General features: G+C 40.1%; 1 protein-coding gene across 2 annotated transcripts; it reads left to right on the forward strand.

Annotated features, from left to right (window-relative positions):
• The first annotated feature begins 599 nt into the window (after positions 1–599).
• On the forward strand, positions 600–10,114 carry LOC121923608 (protein ABHD14B-like). Of its 2 annotated transcripts, XM_042454165.1 has the most exons (5): positions 600–760; positions 3,318–3,553; positions 4,663–4,904; positions 6,110–6,189; positions 8,501–8,703. In XM_042454165.1, exons 2-5 carry the CDS (start codon positions 3,346–3,348, stop codon positions 8,550–8,552), a joined length of 582 nt encoding a protein of 193 aa, XP_042310099.1. In that variant the 5' UTR covers positions 600–760; positions 3,318–3,345; the 3' UTR covers positions 8,553–8,703. The 2 variants fall into 2 exon arrangements, with proteins under 2 accessions (XP_042310099.1, XP_042310098.1); XM_042454164.1 differs by lacking the exon at positions 6,110–6,189 and having other exon boundaries at positions 607–760; positions 8,501–10,114.
• Positions 10,115–11,962: the final 1,848 nt, after the last annotated feature.

Below are 11,962 nucleotides of genomic sequence, written 5' to 3' on the forward strand. Positions count from 1 at the left end.
ACTTTATTTTATTCAGCTGACGCATTTTGGGTGTGAATCCTTCTTCATGAGCTGTTGCTTCTTCGTATCACTTTCCTGTGATTCTGAGCATGCTGTAATGATGGGTGTCCACTGAATAAAATAAAATAAAATAAAATAAAATAAAGTTTTGTTATAAACAACAGCTTAACAGCCATAGATTTTTTTTTATTGCAACAATAAAACTGAAGTATACCTCTCATCTCCAAGCATTTTATGGTGTTTTTTTCCCCTTCATTTTCTCACACAATGACTCTGGAGACCAGAGTTCGATTCCCAGCTCAGCTGTGGAAATCCACTGGGTGACTTTGGTCAAGCTGCACTCTCTCAGCCTCAGAGGAAGGCAATGGCAAACCTCCTCTGAACAAATCTGGCCAAGAAAACCCCAGGATAGGTTCACCTTAGTTTCTCCATAAGTCAAAAATGACTTGAAGACACACAACACCAAATTATCTATCTTTCAAACACTTCAGGGACTGAGAATATAGGTGCCAACTAGTTGTGAAGAAGGTTCTGTTCGCAACCACTAGATGTCCCTGATGTTCATGGGAACTTTTGCTCAGAAATGTGGTAACTTTCCATGCACTTCTTGTCCTCTCCCCTTTCCTCCGCTGCCTCTCAGGCTTCCTTTAGTACCTTTGGACCCCGGAAGCTCAGGGAAGAAGCAGGCTTTTGAAGGAGAAGTTGGTGGCCTCTTTCCTGGACTTTGAAAAGTTTGGTTTCTGCAAAGGAAACAACTTGGGTAAGGTCATCCCACTCCCCCTCTGCTTCCAGGAAAGCTCTCCCCGCACCCAGCCTGGCCTTGGCAAGGCTTAGGAAAGGAGTTGACTGCAGAACAGCAGGGGCAGAGGTCCTCCTTTTCCCGGACACCCCCGCCATCTCAGCCTTCTGTCCAGGAGGGATTCCAAAAGGTCCTCCCTTTGGAGTAGGACTAAGAAGCATGGACTGTATTTCTAGGAGTGTTTGGAGCTTTTCACTGGTTATGTTCTTCCTTTTTCTTGAATGTCCTCCCTTTGGAGCCTAACTATAGAAGTTATAACTAATCATAGTTATAGTAGAAGTTATAATTAATCATAACTAAGAAGCCTGGATTCCCAATTCTAGTTTGTTTTAAGCTTTTCTTTGGTCCTGTCCTCCATTTTTCCTTGAACATTCTCCCTTTTGAGCAGGACTAAGAAGCACAGATTTCCATTTCTAGGAGTGTTTTGAGCTTTTCTTTGGCCCTGTCCTCTCTTTTTCTTGAATGTCCTCCATTTTGAGCAGGACTAAGAAGCATGGATTTCAATTTCTAGGAAATCTAGGTTCTGAGCTTTTCTTTGGTCCTGTCCTCTCTTTTCTATTTGAATGTCCTCCCTTTCACGGAGCCTTGTTCTCCTTTTGAAAGTGGGGAGTGCACCTGGTCCCCCTGGTTGAGAAGAAGGGGCCTTGGGTCCATTTTTGAATTTCCCTCCAGTCAGGAGGATTTGGAGGAGAAAGTTGAGGAAAGAGTCCTGGCAGGGAGAGGTTCAAGGCTCTCTGCAGAAAGAGTGCCTTGTTTAGAGCTCATACAGACAGGCCAAAATAAAGCTGCTTCAGGTCACTTTGGAGGTATGCTGTTTAAACAATGCATGTGTCCTAAGAGGCCAGAAGCCGTGCTAAAGCCACGCTCCACTCCTAAGGACCGGAGCGCAGCTTTGATGCAGCGTCTGGCCTCTTAGGATGCATGCATCATTTAAACAACATACCTCCAAAGTGACCTGAAGCAGCTTTATTTTGGCCTATCTGTATGGGCCCTTAGTTGACTATTCCCAGGAGGATTCAGCACCCAGAAATGGTGGCTGGCTCCACCCCAGGAAGCCCAGCCTCTTGCCTCCCATAATATACATGAATAATGTCAGTAATGACACCACTTTAAATGCTGTAGCTCCATCCTATGGAATCCTAGAATTTATAGTTATGCAAGGTTTTTAACTTTCTCTGCCAAAAGAGTGCTGGTGCCTCTACAGTGCATCTACACTCTAGAAATAATGCAGCACCATGAAGTGCTGTAGTTGTAGCCTATGGGATCCTGGAGTTCGTAGTTTTGCAAGGTCTTCAGCCTCCTCTGCCAAAGAGAGCTGGTGCCTCACCAAACTACACATCCCAGGATTCTGTAGGATGGAGCATTTCAGCATCTCTTCTTATTATTTTTATTGGCTATGGCAAGGGAAATGTGCTGCTGTGATGCTCAGTAGTGGCTTCTTTATTTATTCACAGTGCCTCCCCTCCCCAGGATAAACTTCAGATTCAAATTGTCTCCATGGTTTAGCCAAGTTGATTCTTACATGAGATTTGGTATCTTCTAGTTGACACATGTAGGTTGTTCCTTGATTTTGCATTAATCTGGTGATGGGCCTTGCATGGCAGAGGAACAGGGCAGGTGCTTCTCTCTTCCGCCATTCTAGACAATATCATTTGCTAGCAGGTTACTCCATGAGAATGCCAACATTGGGAAGACATGATTTGCATGTTTTCTTTTCCAACTCAAATCTGGGCTTTCCCTAGTGTGCTCTGAAATTCAGTTAACCTTCTACCCTTCCAGGATCTGACAGGTAGGAGAGAGTTGTGCAATTCTGTTGAAATGTCAACAGTGCACTTTCATCCAGCAGTGTGTTGCTGTTTCATGCTTCACAAGATTCATATACATGACTTGGCACATACATAGCCTTGAATAGAAAACAAATTCCCATAGATTCCAAATGGGACATCTTTCTTCAGGCTTAATTTCTGTCTGGGGTATACAGGGGTGTATCTTTGGGGGGGGGATTAAAATGAGGGCATTCCCCTCCAGGTATGAATTCTGCCTCACCAAATGAATTTTTTCTCCCTTCCCTAAATTTCTAGCATTGTAAAGAGCAAGACATGGAAAATCATCCACACCCAGAACTCTTAAATTTACTGGGTTCACATTTCCTTGGTAACTTTCCCTTTTTATAAGCATAACTTTTGGAATGCTTAAGCTGTATTTCTAAATGTTCAACTGAAAGTTTAAGTTACTGCAATGCTAGGACATTGGAGACAGTGGAAAATTTCATCAGGAAGAGCAGAATTCATACTGAGGGGCAAAGCATTCATTTGGGGAGGAGTATATGAGAGTTTAGATATGTATGTGAGAAAGAAAGAGAGTGGGTTTGGGGGGGGGGGGAATAATTGCAGGTCCTCCACATCAGTTAGCTTGGGAAGCATGGGTTGAGTTTCTTCCCTACCAGGCAGTTGAGGCCTAGAGTGTTTCTCTTGTTAACTTATTTTGTTTTATTTTCTTTTTTTCCACATACCCTTAGGTTACCTGGAAGCAACAAATCTGCAGTGATGGCTGCCACACAACTGACTGAGAGTACCATCACAGTGGGTGGGCAGACCCTGTTCTATCGGCAGGCCATGCCAGCGCAGCAGGCTCCTCGGCTTTCCGTCTTGCTGCTACATGGCATTCGTTTTTCATCAGAGACTTGGCTCAACCTGCAGACTCTGTCTAAGCTGGCGGAAGCTGGATATCGGGCTGTAGCTATTGACCTGCCTGGTATGTTCGAGTTTCTGTGGCTAAGGAAATTTCTTTAGGGTGTAGTTTATGGGTGGGTGCCATGATGTTAACGGAGACCTCCAGTGTAAATTAAATAACATAGATACAGCTTTACCTCTCCCAAGAACTGGATCAGACGAAAGACCTATCTAATTTTGTTTGTTACAACAGCCAAACAGATGTCTCTGAGAAGACCAACAGTATGAAAAGAATACAAAAGCATACTACCGTACTCACACGCCTCAGCAGCTGATCTAGAGAAACATAGCCACCTGCCTCTCAGGACTCATACATAATTTTAAATGTGGCAAGCCACATTTGTATATAAAAATGCACATGGAATGAATATAATATATAATTAAAACATTACAGAATTAAAATGAGCAGTTGCCACCGTCAGTTTGGAGAACCTGGCATAACCAGCGTCCTGATATGTACGCTTGTAACAGATTCCAACCACCATTCACATATTATTATGGCTTACTTTATTTTATTAATTTATCCATTTTAGAACAGTTCTGTTATATCAACATGAGAATTAGAGACAATTTCCCATCCAAATCTGACCAAGCTGGAAACTGTTTAATTTTAGCAGGACAACATTCACATGTGCCTTCCCTAATCACACTCTGATCAGCAATATTTAATTTAAGAGTCATGGTGGAGCAGAAAAAAGGCCCATATAGCCTGGCTTTCTCCTCCCACAATGGCAATCCAGATACATATGTGAAGCCATAGGTAGGGCAAAAGCTCAGTAGCACCTTTTGACTTAGGTTTTCCATCAGTTAGTCTTTGGAGATATATGGGACATGTGAAGAAGCCTTTCTGGAGTCAGAAATACAGAAAGGCTGCTTCACATGTTATGGCCCCAGACCCAGAAAATATCTCCATGTCTACCTTCTCTGCTTATGCTAAAAAACATTTAATGTATTTGAAGTTACCTTTTTTTATTTAGGGTCTCTCTAATATTTCTGATTTACAAATTGCAAAACTTGAAACTATAACCACAGGATGCTTTCTATCTTTGAGACCCTATGGAGAGCTTAATGTAATTGCTAACCCAACACGTAGATGTAACATGAAATTGTCTTAAATTTCTTGCCATTCAGGATTAGGTCGTTCCAAAGAGGCTACTGCCCCAGCACCTGTTGGGGAGCCAGCCCCAGGTGGTTTCTTGAAGTCTGTCTTCGAAGCCCTGAAGATTGACCAGGCGGTGGTGATCAGTCCCTCTCTCAGTGGGATGTATTCACTTCCATTCCTCTTCCAGCACAGTGATCTGTTCAAAGCCTACATCCCTGTGGCACCCATCTGCACAGAAAAGTTTCCAGCCACACAGTATGCCAGTGTCAAAGTATGTCAGTCTGACAGCTATGGGTAGAGGAGGGAGGGTGTTCTGGGGTGAACGCTGGGCCAGGGATTGTGTTTCAACAAATGGTAATGAGGAGGAATTGGGAGATAATTGAGAAATGTATCTGGGGTTTCAGAATTGTGTGAGAAAAACTGAGCACGTAAAATATCAGTGACTGTGTTCAACAAGCATAGAATAGTTGTAAAGCTTGGGATGGTTCCTGGGTTGATCACCAGAGGGTGCTGGCCCACTGCCTCATTATTTGCTACTTGTTGTGTGCCTTGAAGTCGTTTTCGACTTACGGTGGCCATAAGGTGAACCTATCACAGGGTTTGGCAAGGTTTGTTCAGAGAGGGTTTATTCTTGCCTTCCTTTGAGATTGACAGTGTGACTTGTCCAAGGCCACCCAGTGGATTTCCATGGCTGAGTGGGGATTTGAACCCTGTTCTCCAGAGTTGTAGTCCACTGATTAAAGCACTACATCATGCTGGTTCTCACTTTGGAAGGCAAAACAGGCCTACATTGTTCTGTCTTTAGACACAAACAAACAGGGAAGTCTGTGGACTGTTTCTCTTTTCAGCTGGCTATCTGTAGGCTCTATGGTTGTATATCTGTAGAGTTGTATATCTGTAGAAAATGTCTCCATGTAGATAAACAACTGAGCACAAAAGTTAGAATCATACAAGCCATTGTTTCCCCTGTTACCATGTACAGATGGGAGAACTGGACAGTGAGGAAAGCAGATAAGAGGAAAATCAATTCATTTGAGACGTGATACTGGAGAAGAGTGCTGCGGATACTATGGATGGCCAAAAATACAAACAACTGGGTCCTAGAACTGATCAAGCTGGAAATCTCCCTGGAAGCCAAGATGATAAAACTGAGGTTGTTTTAGTTTGATCCCATCATGACAAGGGATGAATCACTGGAAAAGACAATAATGCTAGGAAAGGTGGAGGGATATAGAAAGAGAGGAAGATCGCAGGCTAGATGGATGGACTCTATTAAAGAGCTTATAGGCATGAATTTACTGAACCTAAGCAGAGAAGTGAAAGGTAGAGAGTCTTGGAGATGTCTCATCCACAGAGTTGCCATGAGTTGGGATTGACCCAAGAGCGGTTAACAACAAAATCTGTAGGATCAGAAAGAATTGTGGATAGTTAGATGCTGGAATTCCTTTCTCTTTATCTCTATATTACTCTCTTTAGTCCCAAATGAAGAACTGTTATGACAAACTTCTCCTCAACTCTAATTCTTCAGTCAAAATAAAAGGCAGCTTTAGAAACAGGTGGGTGGGTGAGAATAATAACTGATCAATTCTCTGACACTAAAATAGCTGGTTTGAAATGTCTCTTGCAAATGCAGAACACTTGGCTTTACTCTTACCAAATGTTTGGGTTTTAGCCTGTTCATGATATGGGTCTGCAGTATATGCCTTTGCCCTGCAGGTTTTTTATTTAGTTTAGCTGTGGAGACGCTGTAAGACAATAACTTTGACAGTGCTGGGAATTTCCTGTCCCTTCTGTCAATCCTGAACAGATCTGCCATAGAAATCATGAGCCTCTGCAAATGTAGAAGAAGTTTGCTTTCCTTGCCAATAATTTTCACTTTTGCCACAACCAGGAAAGGATCATTCTTCTGTGCATAGTAATTGGATATATTTAGAGTATTAACAGGGAGCTAAGTCCAGAACAACCAACTGTAAGAAACAGAAAGCAAGCAGTATATATTAGCTTCCAGCTATTTTTCTTTGGCTTGGTGAGTAACTTACAGTGAACCAGGCAGAAATAATCCTTCTGCACGCAATCAGAGTAACTTTGTCCAAATGCATCATGCTGCCAACTTCTTTCTTTAAGTTAGGCTCAAAGGTGCTACAAGATCTCTCTGTATACAGAATAATATTGTTAGTAAACACATTTTATTTTTATATATTGATTTCATTTCATTTGATTTCATTTCTGTGCTGCCTTTCTCCCAGAAAGGGACCCAAGACAGCTCACAGATAAAATTGTTTTTAAAAATTCACAATAAAAAAATTAAAACAATTAAAATAATGTAGCTAAAAACAGTATAAAATGACATTCATGGTATCTGCAGAGCTCTTCTCCAGCACCCCTTCTCAAATGAGTTGATATCAGCTTTCTTCACCATCCATCTCCTATATCCATACATAGTGATGGGAAATACAATAGCCTGGAGAATTCTTACTTGAGTGTTCAGTTGTATATCCTTGCATTTCAGGAACTTGTCTAGTTCTTTCATAAGATGCCCTTCCCAGTCCTAGTCTTTTTCTGATTTCTTGATTACAGTTTCCATTCTGATCAATGATTAGTCCAAACTATGGAGAAATAACTATTTCAGTTTCCTCATTGTCCACATTGTATGTGGCCATTATTTTTATTTTCTTAATATTCAACAGTAATCCTGCCTTGCACTTTCTTCTTTGACTTTCCTTAGTAATTATTCCAAGTTTTTATTATTTTCTGCTAGTAGTATGGCACCATCTGCATATCTTAAATAGTTGATATTCCTTCCTTCGATCTTTACTCCTCCTTCCTCCAAGTCTAAGATCCAATCTGCATTGCAGAAATAATGCAGCTTGACATTGCTTTAACTGCCATGGCTCAATGCTATAGGATTCTGGGATTTGTAGTTTTGTGAGAAATTTAGCCTTCCCTATCAGAGAGCTCGAGTGCCACAACAAATTACAAATCTCAGAATTCCATAAGCTAGAGCTCTAACAGTTGAAGCAGTGTCAAACAGCTTTATTTCTGCATTGCAGATTAGACCTTAGTCTGCTATGTGTATATTTTCTGCATAAATAATTATATTGAAATACTAATTTAAAAAGTTAAAAAGGCATTTAGAACATAATGATAATGATTATGACAAAAATATAGCACACCTCAGTTAAAAGAGCTTCTGCAACAAACAGTTAAATGTCTAAGGCCTGGTTGAACAAAAATGTTTGCCTGCTTGTGGAAAGAGAGAAGAGAGGGACCCAACCAAGCCACCTGTTGTAGGAAATTCTACAGCTTGGGAGCAGCTACTGAGAAGGCTCTCCTATGTCTTCATGAAATCATGCCTGTGATGATGGAAATGAGGAAAATCCCTTCCCCAAGGATCTTAAAATTCAGGCCAATTCATATAGGGAGATATTGTCTTTCAGACAGTCAGAACTGTAATCAAGCTAGCTAAATTTGCAGCATACAATGTAGGGAAGTGACATCTGTATGGTATACTTAATTTTTGGATAAGCCTTGTTATGAGGAATACCAGTTATGTCTAATTAACAATTTGTAAGCCGCTCTGATAGCCTTGGCTGAAGAGCGGGGTATAAGTAAGTTGTTGTTGTTGTTGTTGTTGTTGTTATTATTATTATTATTATTATTATTATTATTATTATTATTATTATTATTATTATTACATATTAGCCTTGCTATACACTGAGCCCATAGGGGAAGCTTGCAGATGGGAAGACAGCTGTGGTCCTTGTCTTTCCATTGAGTTGTTCTTTAGTGGACAGCACCCAAAAGAAGGTCAGAATTTTTCATTTGTTGATTTGACCACACTTGATGTCTCTTCTCTCTCCTGCTTAGGTACCAACGCTCATTGTATATGGGGACCAGGATGTCCAGATGGGTGAAGTGAGCCTGAACAATTTGAAGAATTTACCTAATCACAAAGTGATGCTGATGAAAGGGGCAGGCCATGCCTGTTACCTTGACAAACCGGATGAGTGGCACATTGGCCTGCTAGATTTCCTGAAGAGCATAGAGTGATGAGGAAATTGGCTTTGCAACCCACTATGATCAATGATTTGCCCACCTATCTCTCTGGTGTACACTTCCTGATTATTAGGATCTTTGTCTGCAGTTTTGTTTAACAACCACAGCTGGACTTGAGTCCTTTTTAAAGTGCCTGACAACTATAGAACCAAATGATCAGCAAATGGATGCTGCTGCATCCAGAACATCCTCATGTTTCATTAATAACATAGCATCATCTTTTGACTTGCTGTGTTTTGGTTGTGAGATACATTAAGTCACACTTAATTCACATTTTTCATAGAAAGATGTTAGGATCTGTTACACAGATGTATTGAGAACTAGGTTATCATTTTGCTAGCTATGATCTGGCATGAAATCTACTTCTCCCTCTTTCTCATCACTCACCAAGTTGGTGTCATGTTTATCTCTTTCTTATTTAAATGAACATAAAAAGTCAACAGTTGGCACTATGGCTGAGACAGATGTAAGAAAGATGTAAAGATAGGGAAATCTGTCTTTTTTGCTTCCAGACAGTCTTTCAAAGTCAGTCCACAGTGAGAGATCTTTGTTATCTTTGTCCTTGAGGTCTCTGCCAAGGCATTCTATCTTGATTACAGAAACTTCTGATATTTCACTGTTATTTTCTGCACACACTTCTCTGTGCCAGAACTACTTTTTTCTTTCTTAAGGGTGGGAAAATGGCAATTATGTTACAGTGGCAATCAGGTACTTTGTGGTGAGCAAATTTCAGGGTTCACAGGAATGGTTTTAGAGAGCAGCATGGTGGTGGTGGGAGACAAAATGCTTAACATCTCCTGGGTTACTCAAAGTCTCCCATTCTGTATAGTATGTTAAATAGTTCTTTCTCCTCTTAAAGGCTGGCCTCTTCAAGAACATACAGCTGCCATCTTAGGAAACCCATCTTTTCCATGGTTATCATGATTATCAGATTATGTGGTTAAATTAGATATTAGAGGAATCTTAAACATTTGAGAAAAGGTTTTTTGTGGGTTTTTCAGGCTATGTGGCCATGTTCTAGAACATGGCCACATAGCCCAAAAGCCCACAAAAAACTAAGGACGCTGGCCACGAAAGCCTTTGGATTCACATTTGAGAAATGGTTAGTGGGACAAGCTACAATACTGTTCGTTCATGATTGCCTTATTAAAGGAAAACAGTACTATAATTCTGTATACATTTGGGAACAAGTCAAGGCACTGTCCTGTTGATGTTCCATACTATAACCATTCCATCCCAGGTATAATGAAAGGGATTTTTGGGTTAGGAAAGCAGATGCAGACTTCCAAGAATAAAGCTGGAGGGAGGAAAAGAATTAAATTAGCTGTGTAGCTGCAGCCTGGATTCCAGATAAATGCTTAAGGACTAATAGATTATTTGTGAAAATTAATAATTTGTGATTAAATAAAACTGATTTGTATTTGTGCTGTCTTTGCTGATTGTCGTGTAAGCCCACATACTCCACCTATGTGATTCAACCCATTCCCTCCCCATATCATTCCCCATCCATTTCAGTTGTTTAACAACAAATGTGGGAATGCTGAGGAAAATATGTGATAAGCGTGGAACAGTTTTAGGATTAGTGTAATTATTTTAAAAGCAGATACATTACTTTCACCCTGAAAATAAAAATGAAGCAAATTCCAGCTGTAGAAGAATGCATCAAATAAAACCAAATCCATGACTAATTTATGTCATCATCATTAAAAGATTAAAACAACCATCAAAACATTCCAGCATTATAAAAAGGAGAAAAATGCAAATGTAAACATGTTGATAATATAGAATGCTCAGAGGATATATTGTTGGAGCAAAGGACATAGGGAGGTAGTACTGTCTTTGCTTAGAATGTGGCTGTTGTACTGTGGATATTTTATAAAACACATGATTCATTGGAGATGACAAAAATGATGGGAAAGTTGAAGGCAGTAAGAAAAGAGGAAGTCTGCATTACAGGTGGGTTAACTTGAGCAAAGAAGCCATGGTCCTGAGTTTGCAAGATGTGAAGTGGACTATTAATAGCAGGATCTGTTTGTGGTTGCCTCTTCATAGAGCTTCCATAAGTTGAAGCGGATGATGGGGCAAAAAAATCAACAAATCAGGAGTTCTGTTGCTAAGATCAAAATGTTTATAGTCTAATATGTACAAAAGAGTGGGAATTGGAACTAATTTTAATTAGTTCTAATTCTTGTGAATTATTTGTGGCATGATTTTTAGGTGTTGACCTTTGCAATGCAAATGCATTATGTGCAGTTATACAAATCTTATGGCTCTGTATTGGTCCTGTGTCTTTTAGCTGACATGAATTCCCCTTAGAATCATACCGCTGGAAGAGAAAAAAGCACTAGCTCACTGAGAATCCTGTCCAAACAGTCTAGCGCTTGCAGAGTCTTGACTTGGTTGGTGGTCTTCAAAAGTAAGCATAGCCTAAAGTAGCATGTTCAGTCTCATGTTCAGTGATAATTAGCATAATGTTAAAGGAGGGATTTATTGTGTGGACAAGAGGCTACTGTTAAAACAGAAAATAGAGAAATAGAATGGTTCCCAATTGGCAAAGGGGCCAGGCAAGGGTACATTTTATCACCCTATTTGTTTAACTTATATACAGAAAATATAATATGAAGAGCAGCCTTAGACTTAGAAAAAGGAGGAGCAAAGATAGGAGGAATGAATATCAACAAACTAAGATATGGGGATGACATACTACTAGCAGAAAACATCATGTACTTAAAACAATTACTTAAGAAGGTCAAAGAAGAAAGTACAAAAGCAGGCTTAATGCTGAACATAAAGAAAACAAAAATAATGACCACAGAGGACCTATATACATTCAATCTAGACAATGAAGAAATCAAAATAGTGAAAGAATTTCTGTATCTTGGATCAAACATTGATCAGGAAGGAGACTGCTGTCACGAAATCAGAAGAAGATTAGAATTGGAAAGGGCAGCTATGAAAGAGCTAGAAAAGATTCTAAATAAAGATATACAGCTGAGTACTAATGTTAGAATCACACAAACCATTGTATTCCTCATTCCCATGTATGGATGTGAGAGCTGGACAGTGAAGAAAGTGGATAAGAAGAAAATCAACTCATTTGAGATGTAGTGATGGAGAAGAGTGCTGACGATACTGTGGATGGCCAAGAAGACAATCAAATGGTCCTAGAAGAGATCAAGTATGAAATCTGAAGCAAAGATGATCAAGTTAAACCTGTCATACTTTGTCCACATCAGAAGCCATGACTCACCAGAAAAGACAATAATGCTAGGA

Source organism: Sceloporus undulatus, chromosome 2 (assembly GCF_019175285.1).
Source record: "Sceloporus undulatus isolate JIND9_A2432 ecotype Alabama chromosome 2, SceUnd_v1.1, whole genome shotgun sequence".
In the NCBI taxonomy this organism is placed as follows: domain Eukaryota; kingdom Metazoa; phylum Chordata; class Lepidosauria; order Squamata; family Phrynosomatidae; genus Sceloporus; species Sceloporus undulatus.

What these genes read in the sequence shown, in the direction of transcription:
- LOC121923608 (XM_042454164.1), top strand. Translation starts at nt 3,346, where the DNA reads ATGGCTGCCACACAACTGACTGAGAGTACCATCACAGTGGGTGGGCAG. An exon ending in TGTAGCTATTGACCTGCCTG is followed by an intron (nt 3,554 to 4,662) that starts GTATGTTCGAGT and finishes CTTGCCATTCAG; the next exon opens with GATTAGGTCGTTCCAAAGAG. An exon ending in CACAGTATGCCAGTGTCAAA is followed by an intron (nt 4,905 to 8,500) that starts GTATGTCAGTCT and finishes TCTCCTGCTTAG; the next exon opens with GTACCAACGCTCATTGTATA.